Here is a 12,531-nt window from a genome sequence, read left to right on the forward strand (position 1 = left end):
GACTGAGCGTCCTCATCCACGGATTGCACTTGGATGAAAGTGTTGTTTGTTGATAATTGGGAAATCAATTGTTACACCTCAATCACAATTATTTCATTCAGAAGTGTGTGATTGTTATTAAATCTGAAAGACACAAATACAGAAGAGGTTGTCATAAAGAATAGCAGCAGTCTAGTATAGGATGCATCACACTAGATTCAGGGGGATTCCAGGTGTTGGAATGGCTTTTTCTGTCCTGATGTTCATCACACAACCAGACCTGTAGAAGTGGAGACAGGAATACATTGAGAATGGTTTAGCTGTAGCCTCCTCTCTCTGTGGTGTCTGAGATGGCTACTAAGCCAGAATGATTATGTAAAGCCTGCTTTTGGCTGCAGAGAGGACAGGAGAGGAGAGGAGAGGAGAGGAGAGGAGAGGAGAGGAGAGGAGAGGAGAGGAGAGGAGAGGAGAGGAGAGGAGAGGAGAGGAGAGGAGAGGAGAGGAGAGGAGAGGAGAGGAGAGAAGCGTCCAGTCTAGACAAGCAATGTGGAGATCAGATGCCTTAAGGAGGGTTTCCGCATTAAAACAAAACAAATCACACTCACCATTGAGCAGCTTAGCCCCGTGTTGTGTTGAGGGAGACAGTACACTCTGGAGAGAGATGGAGAGTGTTCTTTCTTACCAGACAGACCACTGTCTAGATTATTAACTCACCACTGGCTACAAGTGGATATTTAGGAGCTACCTTTTTATTGCAGTTCATTCATCCCCCTAAAGCTTATTTAGACATCTCTCTCCAGTACATGGCTAAACACACAGGTCTATGTTTGCTGTTGTTGACATACTCGCTCTCTCTCCTCTCTCTCCTATCTAGCTGTCCTAGAAGTGTATGTCCCAGAGCTGCCAGTGGTGGCGCTGTATGGCATGGACACCACCCTCAACTGTTCCTTCAGCCACGCCTCTCCCTTCAACCTGTCTGACCTCAGTGTCTTCTGGCAGCTGACGGACACCAAGCGCAGTGTGCACAGCTACTGGGCTAGCCAGGACCAGCTGGTAGACCAAGGAGAGCGCTATGCCAACCGCACCAGCCTGTACCCCTCCCAGCTGGGCACGGGCAACACCTCGCTCCTCTTGAGGGGGGTCCGGGTGGCCGACGAGGGTAGCTACACCTGCTTCGTCAGGGTGGAGGCCTACGGTAGTGCAGCCCTACTGCTCCAGGTAGCAGGTGAGTCTGTTAATTGTTTACCTTTATTTAACCAGGTAAGTCATTGAGAACACATTCTCTTTTAAGTTTTACAATAACGACTTCAGACTGGAAAAGCTGAACCATTTAAAAAAATTGTTTCACCTTTATTTAACCAGGTAGGCCAGTTGAGAACAAGTTCTCATTTACAACTGCGACCTGGCCAAGATAAAGCAAAGCAGTGCAACACAAACAACAACACAGAGTTACACATGGAATAAACAAACATACAGTCAATAACACAATATAAAAGTCTATATACAGTGTGTGCAAATGAGGTAAGATGAGGGAGGTAAGGCAATAAATAGGCCATAGTGGTGAAATAATTACAATTTAGCAATTAAACACTGGAGTGATAGATGTTCAGAAGATGAATGTACAAGTAGAGATATTGGGGTGCAAAGGAGAAAAAAAAACAGTATGGGGATGAGGTAGTTGGATGGGCTATTTACAGATGGGCTATGTACAGCTGCAGTGATCTGTGACCTGCTCTGACAACTGGTGCTCAAAGTTAGATAGGGAGATATGAGTCTATGCTTGGCCTGCAGCTACCACATCTCTCTCGATACATCTTTCCTCGAATCCTGTCTTAAAACACATTGGAGAAGAGGGTCGGAGGATGAGGATCTTGGTTTGTTTCCTCCAATACGGTTGAAAAGGAGGTGAGGAGAAGGAGACACCTGAAGGGCTTCACATGCAGGAAGTAGAGTCCCCTCTTTAACATTTTACTGCAGTGGGCTAAATGAGGGTCACACAGAGTGTTTCTTGGGAGTCTTAAGCAAATATATTTTGAAACAAAAGTATACACCTCTCACTCATGGTTATGGGCTTTAAAAAAGAAGACACCTATACCATGTCAGACATAGAGTTGAAATGTATTACATTTTGATTTTGCATCCCAATATGACACTTTATATACAGTCATGTTTTGAGAATGACTCAAATATTAATTTTCACAAAGTCTGCTGCCTCAGTTTGTATGATGGCAATTTGCATATACTCCAGAATGCTATGAAGAGTGGTCAGATGAATTGCAATTAATTGCATAGTCCCTCTTTGCCATGCAAATGAACTGAATCCCCCAAAAACATTTCCACTGCATTTCAGCCATGCCATAAAAGGACCATCTGACACCATGTCAGTGATTCTCTTGTTAACACAGGTATGAGTGTTGTCGAGGACAAGGCTGGAGATCACTCTGTCATGCTGATTGAGTTCAAAATGAGGGTGATGCTTGGAATGATTGTTCTTCCTCTGCAACCATGGTTACCTGTAAGGAAACACGTGCCGTCATCATTGCTTTGCACAAAAAAGGCTTCACAGGCAAGGATATTGGGCCAGTAAGATTGCACCTAAATCAACCATTTATCGGATCATCAAGAACTTCAAGGAGAGCGGTTCAATTGTTGTGAAAAAGGCTTCAGGGTGCCCAAGAAAGTCCAGCAAGCGCCAGGACCGTCTCCTAAAGCTGCGGGATTGGGGCACCACCAGTACAGAGCCTGCTCAGGAATGGCAGCAGGCAGGTGTGAGTGCATCTGCACGCACAGTGAGGCGAAGACTTTTGGTGGATGGCCTGATGTCAACAAGGGCAGCAAAGAAGCCACTTCTCTCCAGGAAAAACATCAGGGACAGACTGATATTCCGCAAAAGGTACAGGGATTGGACTGCTGAGGACTGGGGTAAAGTAATTTTCTCTGATGAATCCCCTTTCCGATTGTTTGGGGCATCCGGAAAAAAGCTTGTCCGGAGAAGACAAGGTGACCGCTACCATCAGTCCTGTGTCATGTGAACAGTAAAGCATCCTGAGACCATTCATGTGTGGGGTTGCTTCTCAGCCAAGGGAGTGGGCTCACTCATAATTTTGCATAAGAACACAGCCATGAATAAAGAATGGTACCAACACATCCTCCGAGAGCAACTTCTCCCAACCACCCAGGAACAGTTTGGTGATGAACAATGTATTTTCCAGCATGATGGAGCACCTTGCAATAAGGCAAAAGTGATAACTAAGTGGCTCGGGGAACAAAACATCAATATTTTGGGTCCATGGCCAGGAAACTCCCAGACCTTAATCCCATAGAGAACTTGTGGTCAATCCTCAAGAGGCGGGTGGACAAACAAAACCCCATAAATTCTGACAAACTCCAAGCATTGATTATGCAAGAATGGGCTGCCATCAGTCAGGGCGTGGCCCAGAAGTTAATTGACAGCATGCCAGGGCGGATTGCAAAGGTCTTGAAAAAGAAGGGTCAACACTGCAAATATTGACTCTTTGCATCAACTTAATGGAATTGTCAATAAAAGCCTTTGACACTTATGAAATGCTTGTAATTATACTTCAGCATTCCATAGTAACATCTGACAAAAATATCTAAAGACACTGAAGCAGCAGACTTTGTGGAAATTCATATTTGTGTCATTCTCAAATATTTTGGCCACGACTGTCCATCACAGAAGACTGAATTATAACAAAACCGTTTAACATAGAAACACCGGATTTTCCTTTTGAATTTTTTTCAATTAATGTTTATCAATTATGAAATAATTCCACCCATGAGGCCACTAGAGGGCAATTTGGTCACACATCACAGGCCCTTCTTTGATAATCATGTGAGACCTTTAGGATCGATGCCTAACACAACGCAGAATCTGGTCATAAAACACTTAGTTCCGTCAGGGATGCACAATAATGTGTTTGGTCGATACTTTCTGATTGTGGTCCTCTGGTTGTGGTCAATCACCGGCTTTGATTATTAGTTCCTGACAAGATTGATTGTTACTAGCAGCTCGGTGATGAAGGTGGTTGTTCCATCACAGGACCATCATCACAACTGAGTGCACAGACGGCATCCCCAGCCGCGCCCTCAGAGCATGCGCAGACCAGCTGGCCGGTGTGTTTACGGACATATTCAATCAATCCCTATACCAGTCTGCTGTTCCCACATGCTTCAAGAGGGCCACCATTGTTCCTGTTCCCAAGAAAGCTAAGGTAACTGAGCTAAACGACTACCGCCCCGTAGCACTCACTTCCGTCATCATGAAGTGCTTTGAGAGACTAGTCAAGGACCATATCACCTCCACCCTACCTGACACCCTAGACCCACTCCAATTTCTTACCGCCCAAATAGGTCCACAGACGATGCAATCTCAACCACACTGCACACTGCCCTAACCCATCTGGACAAGAGGAATACCTATGTGAGAATGCTGTTCATCGACTACAGCTCGGCATTTAACACCATAGTGCCCTCCAAGCTTGTCATCAAGCTCGAGACCCTGGGTCTCGACCCCGCCCTGTGCAACTGGGTACTGGACTTCCTGACGGGCCGCCCCCAGGTGGTGAGGGTAGGCAACAACATCTCCACCCCGCTGATCCTCAACACTGGGGCCCCACAAGGGTGCGTTCTGAGCCCTCTCCTGTACTCCCTGTTCACCCACGACTGCGTGGCCATGCACGCCTCCAACTCAATCATCAAGTTTGCGGACGACACAACAGTGGTAGGCTTGATTACCAACAACGACGAGACGGCCTACAGGGAGGAGGTGAGGGCCCTCGGAGTGTGGTGTCAGGAAAATAACCTCACACTCAACGTCAACAAAACTAAGGAGATGATTGTGGACTTCAGGAAACAGCAGAGGGAACACCCCCCTATCCACATCGATGGAACAGTAGTGGAGAGGGTAGTAAGTTTTAAGTTCCTCGGCATACCCATCACAGACAAACTGAATTGGTCCACTCACACAGACAGCATTGTGAAGAAGGCGCAGCAGCGCCTCTTCAACCTCAGGAGGCTGAAGAAATTTGGCTTGTCACCAAAAGCACTCACAAACTTCTACAGATGCACAATCGAGAGCATCCTGGCGGGCTGTATCACCGCCTGGTACGGCAACTGCTCCGCCCACAACCGTAAGGCTCTCCAGAGGGTAGTGAGGTCTGCACAACGCATCACCGGGGGCAAACTACCTGCCCTCCAGGATACCTACACCACCCGATGTTACAGGAAGGCCATAAAGATCATCAAGGACAACAACCACCCGAGCCACTGCCTGTTCACCCCGCTATCATCCAGAAGGCGAGGTCAGTATAGGTGCATCAAAGCTGGGACCGAGAGACTGAAAAACAGCTTCTATCTCAAGGCCATCAGACTGTTAAACAGCCACCACTAACATTGAGTGGCTGCTGCCAACACACTGACACTGACTCAACTCCAGCCACTTTAATAATGGGAATTGATGGGAAATGATGTAAAATATATCACTAGCCACTTTAAACATTGCTACCTAATATCATGTTTACATACCCTACATTATTCATCTCATATGCATACGTATATACTGTACTCTATATCATCTACTGCATCCTTATGTAATACATGTATCACTAGCCACTTTAACTATGCCACTTTGTTTACTTACTCATCTCATATGTATATACTGTACTCGATACCATCTACTGTATCATACCTATGCTGCTCTGTACCATCACTCATTCATATATATTTATGTACATATTCTTTATCCCCTTACACTGTGTATAAGATAGTAGTTTTGGAATTGTTAGTTAGATTACTTGTTGGTTATTACCGCATTGTCGGAACTAGAAGCACAAGCATTTCGCTAAACTCGCATTAACATCTGCTAACCATGTGTCTGTGACAAATAAAATTTGATTTGATTTGATTTTTATTTAGAATTATTCTTTATGACTTCACACACAGTGTTGGTGAACTCCTCCCTCCCTCGCCACTAATTTCCATGTTTTGTTGTTAAATTGGTCCTTTCCTCTAAGGATGTATGTGCATTAAGCATTGTTAACCTTCAACAGGTTTCTTCTTGGCTGGCTAGTCTGGGGAGAGAAAGGGGAAACTGACACAGTCGCTCAAACAGTGACAAATTGGCCCTTTTTCATGCATTCGATTCATAGATGTATTATTTTTAGCTGGCATTTACAGTTAACATCATAGAGCTCCCTTCCCACAGTGCTCTGAGAAAATGACGGGTCTCTGTGGAAATCTGCCTGTCAGTCAAATGGATAGCCGGGGAGGTTAGTGGCAGGCTGACATTCCGTCTTAGTGCTGAGAGAGAGAGCGAGAGAGCCCACTTTTCAAAAGGCAACCCGCATGAAGTTATTTAATCTCCTTCTTCTCCCTCCCTGTCCTCCCCATTGTTTGCTGTGTTATGATTGGCTCAGGGAATACAGCCTCCTCTCTCTGCCCGCCTCCTCTCTGGTTGTGTTTTAGCTCAGGGGATTGGAGAGCAGTGAATTCATTCCAGGCTGAGGATTCACCCCCCTCACCTCCTCACCACCCGCCCCCTCCTGCCAAACCCCTGAACAGAGCACAGCAGTCCCAAATTCTCGGAGCCGTGCCTATTTCCCCCAGGCCCGCCATCCGGGCCGGGCCAAGCTGTGGTGGTTGCGTTGTATTGTGAGGCGGCTTGGCTCAGAGCCGTGGCTCTCTCCAGGGAGGAGATGGAGGAGGACAGAAGGGAGCACCAGGATATGCTGCAGATGATGTCTCTGGGATCTTAAGCTCGATGTTATGCTAAGCTCCCTAAATGTAATTAACAATTTAATGGGAATCATGTCAAACAGTTCCCTAGGTGTCCCTCACTGCTGATAATCTGACTAAAACTCTGTATTTCTCTGCTCCCCCCTACCCCTTCAGCCCCCTACTCCAAGTTTCTAGTGACTTGGCAAAAATTCTGTGTGTGTCTGTTCTTCTCCCCTCCTCTCTCCCCCTCAGCCCCCTACTCCAAGCCTCTGGTGACCCTGGAGCCGGACTCCAACCTGCGGCCGGGTGACGAGGTGGCGCTGACCTGCGTGGCGTACGGTGGCTACCCTGAGGCTGACGTACTGTGGCAGGACGGGGGCGGGCACAACCTGACGGACAACGTCACCACCTCCCTGGTGGCCAATGAGGAGGGTCTGTTCAGCATGCGCAGTGTCCTGACTGTCACCCTGGAGCCCAATAGCACTTACAGCTGCAGACTGACCAACCCATTATTGGGTGAGGACGGCCACGCCTCCGTCACCATCACAGGTGTGTGTGTCTATGTGTGTGTCTATGTGAATCTGTGTGTCTGTGTTCCTCGTTGCTGTCTGTCTTCCCCTAACAAAGGCCCTAGCCTCTGGAAAGTAAACCAGCTAACATTCAGAGACTTCCCACAGTGTTTTAATGTTGCCAGTTCAGGATAATCTTGTTTTCAATCACACAGGAGTATGGCTGCCTATTAAAGTCTTGTATGCATTTGTAAATCAATCCGCCAGTCAAATGTTATGCCTTGAATATTCAGCTAGCTGTTCAGAGCGCCACAGAACTGAAGGGAAATAATGAAATGTTAAATTATGCTTCAATAAGCCTAACCATCAGTTTCCACACATCGTTAAATCACATCAGTGGGGAATTATTTCCCAGATGATTCCTTTGAAACTAAAATAACTACTCATCTGACATTTGGTGATGCTAGAAGGTGATAAAGGATATACAACAATATTAGAGCTAAATGGAAGTAATGGTGGTGCAGCAGCTGTACAGCCTACAGAGCAGACTCCCAGCTCTAGCCTGTCTCTCAGCTGAAGCTACAGCCAATGTCTGCCAACCAGGAAGTGGGTCAATATGTTTACATTGCTCTTTTGGGGTGAGTGGTATAATCTCTTCCTGGGCTTTGTGGGTGGTGGCCTTGTGTGGTGGCCCTGGGGTCTTCTCTGTCCCATCCCCAGCCCCCGACCCCCTGTCCCCTGGCTGCCTTACTTGTGTACGTGATGTTTAGCGTGTGGAGTGTTTAGTGTGTCTGACGGGCCAAGACTGGCCAAGACTGGCTCTCTAATGGGAGCAGGGCTGTGTGAAATAGCTTATAAATAAGAAGAGGTGGCCGGGACCTGCTGGAGCAGAGCTAGGGAGGGGGAGGTCACCCTACGCACGGGTCAGGGAGTGTGTGTGTGTGTGTGTGTGTGTGTGTGTGTGTGTGTGTGTGTGTGTGTGTGTGTGTGTGTGTGTGTGTGTGTGTGTGTGTGTGTGTGTGTGTGTGTGTGTGTGTGTGTGTGTGTGTGTGTGTGTGTGTGTGTTAGGTCAGGTCAGTTGGTGCTGCTCCGCTGGGCTGGGAAATGACTGCTGTTTCCGTGCTGCTGGGGCCGGCAGGGCCCTGAGCCCGATTGCCTATTCCACAGCTCCACACTCTACAGTCATGACAAGGCCTTCGGTGTATTACAATGTTGCTAAATCCACAGTAGGAAGAGACATGACATGAAGGAGTGAACAAGTGTTGCTGTTAAGCCCACAGTACGATTACTGTTCACATGTTGCAGTAGACTTTAGAAAAGTGGAACTACTAGAGACTATTGCATCTTGTGGTTTTAGTAAAGGACATAGATACGCTTATATGCATAGATATGCTCTCTCTGTTTTATAGAGAACGTAAGGCTGATTAGGTGCCTGTCTAAGGCATTCTAGACGTTGCCTCAGGCGGTGAACTGTTTCAGATCATAGAGTTATTTCAGTGGTCCAGATCTATAGAGGTGATGGGGAAGATAGAGGTGAATCCTGACAGAGGAGAGGAGGAAATGGACATAGGACCGATGGTCTGAAGCAGTATGAAAGGATCGAGAACTAGGTATGGTTGTGATCTTCGTCAGTCTGTGTGTCAAGGAAGAGTTCCTCTCAGACTGAGCAGTTGTTCCTCATCCAACCCGAAACCCAGCAGAACACCTGTTCTGTTAGACTAGCGGAAAGCCTTTGTTCTCCACAGAGAGACAGTTTGTGCCGAGCGCAGAAAACCGCTGATAACGAAAAGTGATCTGTTCAGCTCGGTGGAAATAAAGGAATTACCCACGCTCTGAAGCTGTCCTAGAGAAAAACAAGGCTAGGCTACGGAGAATAACGGAGGCAACCTATGAAAGAGAATAGACCGGGAGAGAGAGAGAGAGAGAGACAGAGAGAGTGACAGAGAGAGTGACAGAGAGAGAGAGAGAGAGAGAGAGAGAGAGAGAGAGAGAGAGAGTGACAGAGAGAGTGACAGAGAGAGTGACAGAGAGAGTGACAGAGAGAGAGACAGAGAGAGAGAGAGAGAGAGAGAGAGAGAGAGAGAGAGAGAGAGAGAGAGAGAGAGAGAGAGAGAGACAGAGAGAGAGAGAGAGAGAGAGAGACAGAGAGAGAGAGAGAGAGAGAGAGAGAGAGAGAGAGAGAGAGAGAGAGAGAGAGAGAGAGAGAGAGAGAGAGAGAGAGACAAAGAGAGAGACAGAGAGAGAGAGAGAGAGAGAGAGAGAGAGAGAGAGAGAGAGAGAGAGAGAGAGAGAGAGAGAGAGAGAGAGAGAGAGAGAGAGAGAGAGAGAGAGAGAGAGAGAGAGAGAGAGAGAGAGAGAGAGAGAGAGAGAGAGAGAGAGAGAGAGAGAGAGAGAGAGAGAGAGAGAGAGAGAGAGAGAGAGAGAGAGAGAGAGAGAGAGAGAGAGAGAGAGAGAGAGAGAGAGAGAGAGAGACAGAGAGAGAGAGAGAGAGAGAGAGAGAGAGAGAGAGAGAGAGAGAGAGAGAGAGAGAGAGAGAGAGAGAGAGAGAGAGAGAGAGAGAGAGAGAGAGAGAGAGAGAGAGAGAGAGAGAGAGAGAGAGAGAGAGAGAGAGAGAGAGAGAGAGAGAGAGAGAGAGAGAGAGAGAGAGAGAGAGAGAGAGAGAGAGAGAGAGAGAGAGAGAGAGAGAGAGAGAGAGAGAGAGAGAGAGAGAGAGAGAGAGAGAGAGAGAGAGAGAGAGAGAGAGAGAGAGAGAGAGAGAGAGAGAAAGGATGGAACAAACCAAGAGACAAAGCTGTTGATTAAATCCATGGAGTGGCCAGGATCTGAGCGCTCTGGGGCTAGTTGGAGAATATTAATTTATCTTACTCTAACCAGCACAGCTTGATGATGGCCTAACTTGTTAATAAACAAGTGGCAGATTTATTTTTGTGTGCCGAGATACAAGAGGCTTGTTTGATATGAAAATGTATTTGCATTTGTTTACAACAGCTGCTGTATGCTTAACAACTTCTGTAATTAATTTTGACCTAGCAGAACTGTTCTGAGTGTGTGCCCAGCAGAGTTTATATAGTAAATATACTGGATAATCACAGCACTGCACCCACCACACACCAGACTGAGAATCCTATTATAGGGAGGGGTGAAATCTGCTTAAGTTTCCAAATGGACTATTCCCCACCCAATAGGGGAGAGAGAGAGGGAGGGAGAGAAGGAGAGAGGGAGAGAGAGAGGAAGGGAGGGAGGGAGAGAAGGGGAGAGAGAGAGAGGGGAAGGGAGGGAGAGAAGGGGAGAGAGAGAGAGGTTGGGAGGGAGGGAGAGAGAGTGGGGAGAGAGAATAAGCACATAAAAATGTCACACTTTCCTCAATCTCCGATTGAAAATTACAATAGTAATACAACTCTCCCCTGGGAAAAGAAATAGTTTGACAAGGTTAATTTGGAGAAAATGAACCCCTAACTGCACCGAACAGTGTGTGGGGCGCGTGTGAAGCCATGTGTTGAGACGGTATGGGTTAAGAAGTTATGCGTGTGAACCATGACATCGTCATTAGCACCACTGTTAATAGTAGTACCTCCCCCATGACACAACACCTGCCTGGCGAAATACTACATACACAATACTGCCATTTACAACTGAAATATCTCAGTGCAGGTTAGAAGAGGTCATGTCAGGCTTGAGCCCTGACTGACCGTATCATGTGTTGGTTCAACAGCTGTTGGGAGAGAGACAACAATGTGTGTTGGTAGTAGGATATTGATGGATGTAGCAACAGGATACAGTAGGATCCAACTTGGAACAGACACAAAGAGATGCCTGGCATCCAGCGTCCAAGGACGATGACAAGAGGCAGCAGCTGCAGCAGCCCTTGTATGAACCCTGGCAGGTTGCCTCCCTCCTCAGCCTCCTCTCTGCCTCCTCAGCCCCCTCAGCCTCATCTCCTTCCTCAGCCTCCTCTCTGCCTCCTCAGCCCCATCTCCCTCCTCAGCGTTCTCTCTGCCTCCTCAGCGTTCTCTCTGCCTCCTCAGCCTCCTCTCCCTCCTCCTCAGCCTCCCCTCCCTCCTCCTCAGCCTCCTCTCCCTCCTCCTCAGCCCCATCTCCCTCCTCAGCCTCCTCTCTCCCTCCTCAGCCTCCTCTCCCTCCTCAACCTCCTCCCTCCTCAGCCTCCTCTCTCCCTCCTCAGCCTCCTCTCCCTCCTCTCTCCCTCCTCAGCCTCCTCTCTCCCTCCTCAGCCTCCTCAACCTCCTCTCTCCCTCCTCAGCCTCCTCTCTCCCTCCTCAGCCTCCTCAGCCCCCTCAGCCTCATCTCCTTCCTCAGCCTCCTCTCTGCCTCCTCAGCCTCCTCTCCCTCCTCAACCTCCTCCCTCCTCAGCCTCCTCTCTCCCTCCTCAGCCTCCTCTCCCTCCTCTCTCCCTCCTCAGCCTCCTCTCTCCCTCCTCAGCCTCCTCAACCTCCTCTCTCCCTCCTCAGCCTCCTCTCTCCCTCCTCTGCCTCCTCAGCCCCCTCAGCCTCATCTCCTTCCTCAGCCTCCTCTCTGCCTCCTCAGCCCCATCTCCCTCCTCAGCGTTCTCTCTGCCTCCTCAGCGTTCTCTCAGCCTCCTCTCCCTCCTCCTCAGCCTCCTCTCCCTCCTCCTCAGCCTCCTCTCCCTCCTCCTCAGCCCCATCTCCCTCCTCAGCCTCCTCTCTCCCTCCTCAGCCTCCTCTCCCTCCTCAACCTCCTCCCTCCTCTGCCTCCTGTCCCTCCTCAGCCCCATCTCCCTCCTCAGCCTCCTCTCTCCCTCCTCAGCCTCCTCTCCCTCCTCTCTCCCTCCTCAGCCTCCTCTCTCCCTCCTCAGCCTCCTCAACCTCCTCTCTCCCTCCTCAGCCTCCTCTCTCCCTCCTCAGCCTCCTCAACCTCCTCTCTCCCTCCTCAGCCTCCTCTCTCCCTCCTCAACCTCCTCTCTCCCTCCTCAGCCTCCTGTCCCTCATCAGCCTCCTCTCTCTCCTTTGCCTCCTCTGCCTCCCCAGCCTGCTTGACTATACTACCATCCCCCTGGCTGAAAGCAGCAGAGGCCGTTTGAGCAACTCAGTCTCAGACTAAACCACTATACCACCTCTGCCCCACCCCCCTCCCTGCCCAACCTCTCGGCCACTTTGCTATCCTCAGAAAATAATAATGCCCTTTGAGCTTTATGGACATGCTGTCTGTCTAATATCATTTTTACAGCTGCTGGCAGAATGCAGAGCTTTAGAGATGAGAGATGAGAGATGGCTGTGGTGGCGGTGGGGGCTTTAGGCCTGTCACTGCCCAGGCCCTCTGTCTCTCTGCTCTG

The 12,531-nt window shown here is 48.7% G+C and overlaps 1 protein-coding gene across 2 annotated transcripts in view; it reads left to right on the plus strand.

The window, feature by feature from the left end:
* LOC124035787 (CD276 antigen-like) overlaps nucleotides 1–12,531 on the plus strand; it is a 95,067-nt gene that overhangs the window by 23,608 nt on the left and 58,928 nt on the right. For both annotated transcript variants that reach the window (XM_046349517.1, XM_046349516.1), the window contains exons 3-4: nucleotides 854–1,204; nucleotides 6,967–7,263. In XM_046349517.1, coding sequence (XP_046205473.1) covers nucleotides 854–1,204; nucleotides 6,967–7,263 — 648 coding nt within the window. The remainder of the gene's footprint in view (nucleotides 1–853; nucleotides 1,205–6,966; nucleotides 7,264–12,531) is intronic.

This window comes from Oncorhynchus gorbuscha, linkage group LG05 (genome assembly GCF_021184085.1).
Source record: "Oncorhynchus gorbuscha isolate QuinsamMale2020 ecotype Even-year linkage group LG05, OgorEven_v1.0, whole genome shotgun sequence".
Classification (NCBI taxonomy): domain Eukaryota; kingdom Metazoa; phylum Chordata; class Actinopteri; order Salmoniformes; family Salmonidae; genus Oncorhynchus; species Oncorhynchus gorbuscha.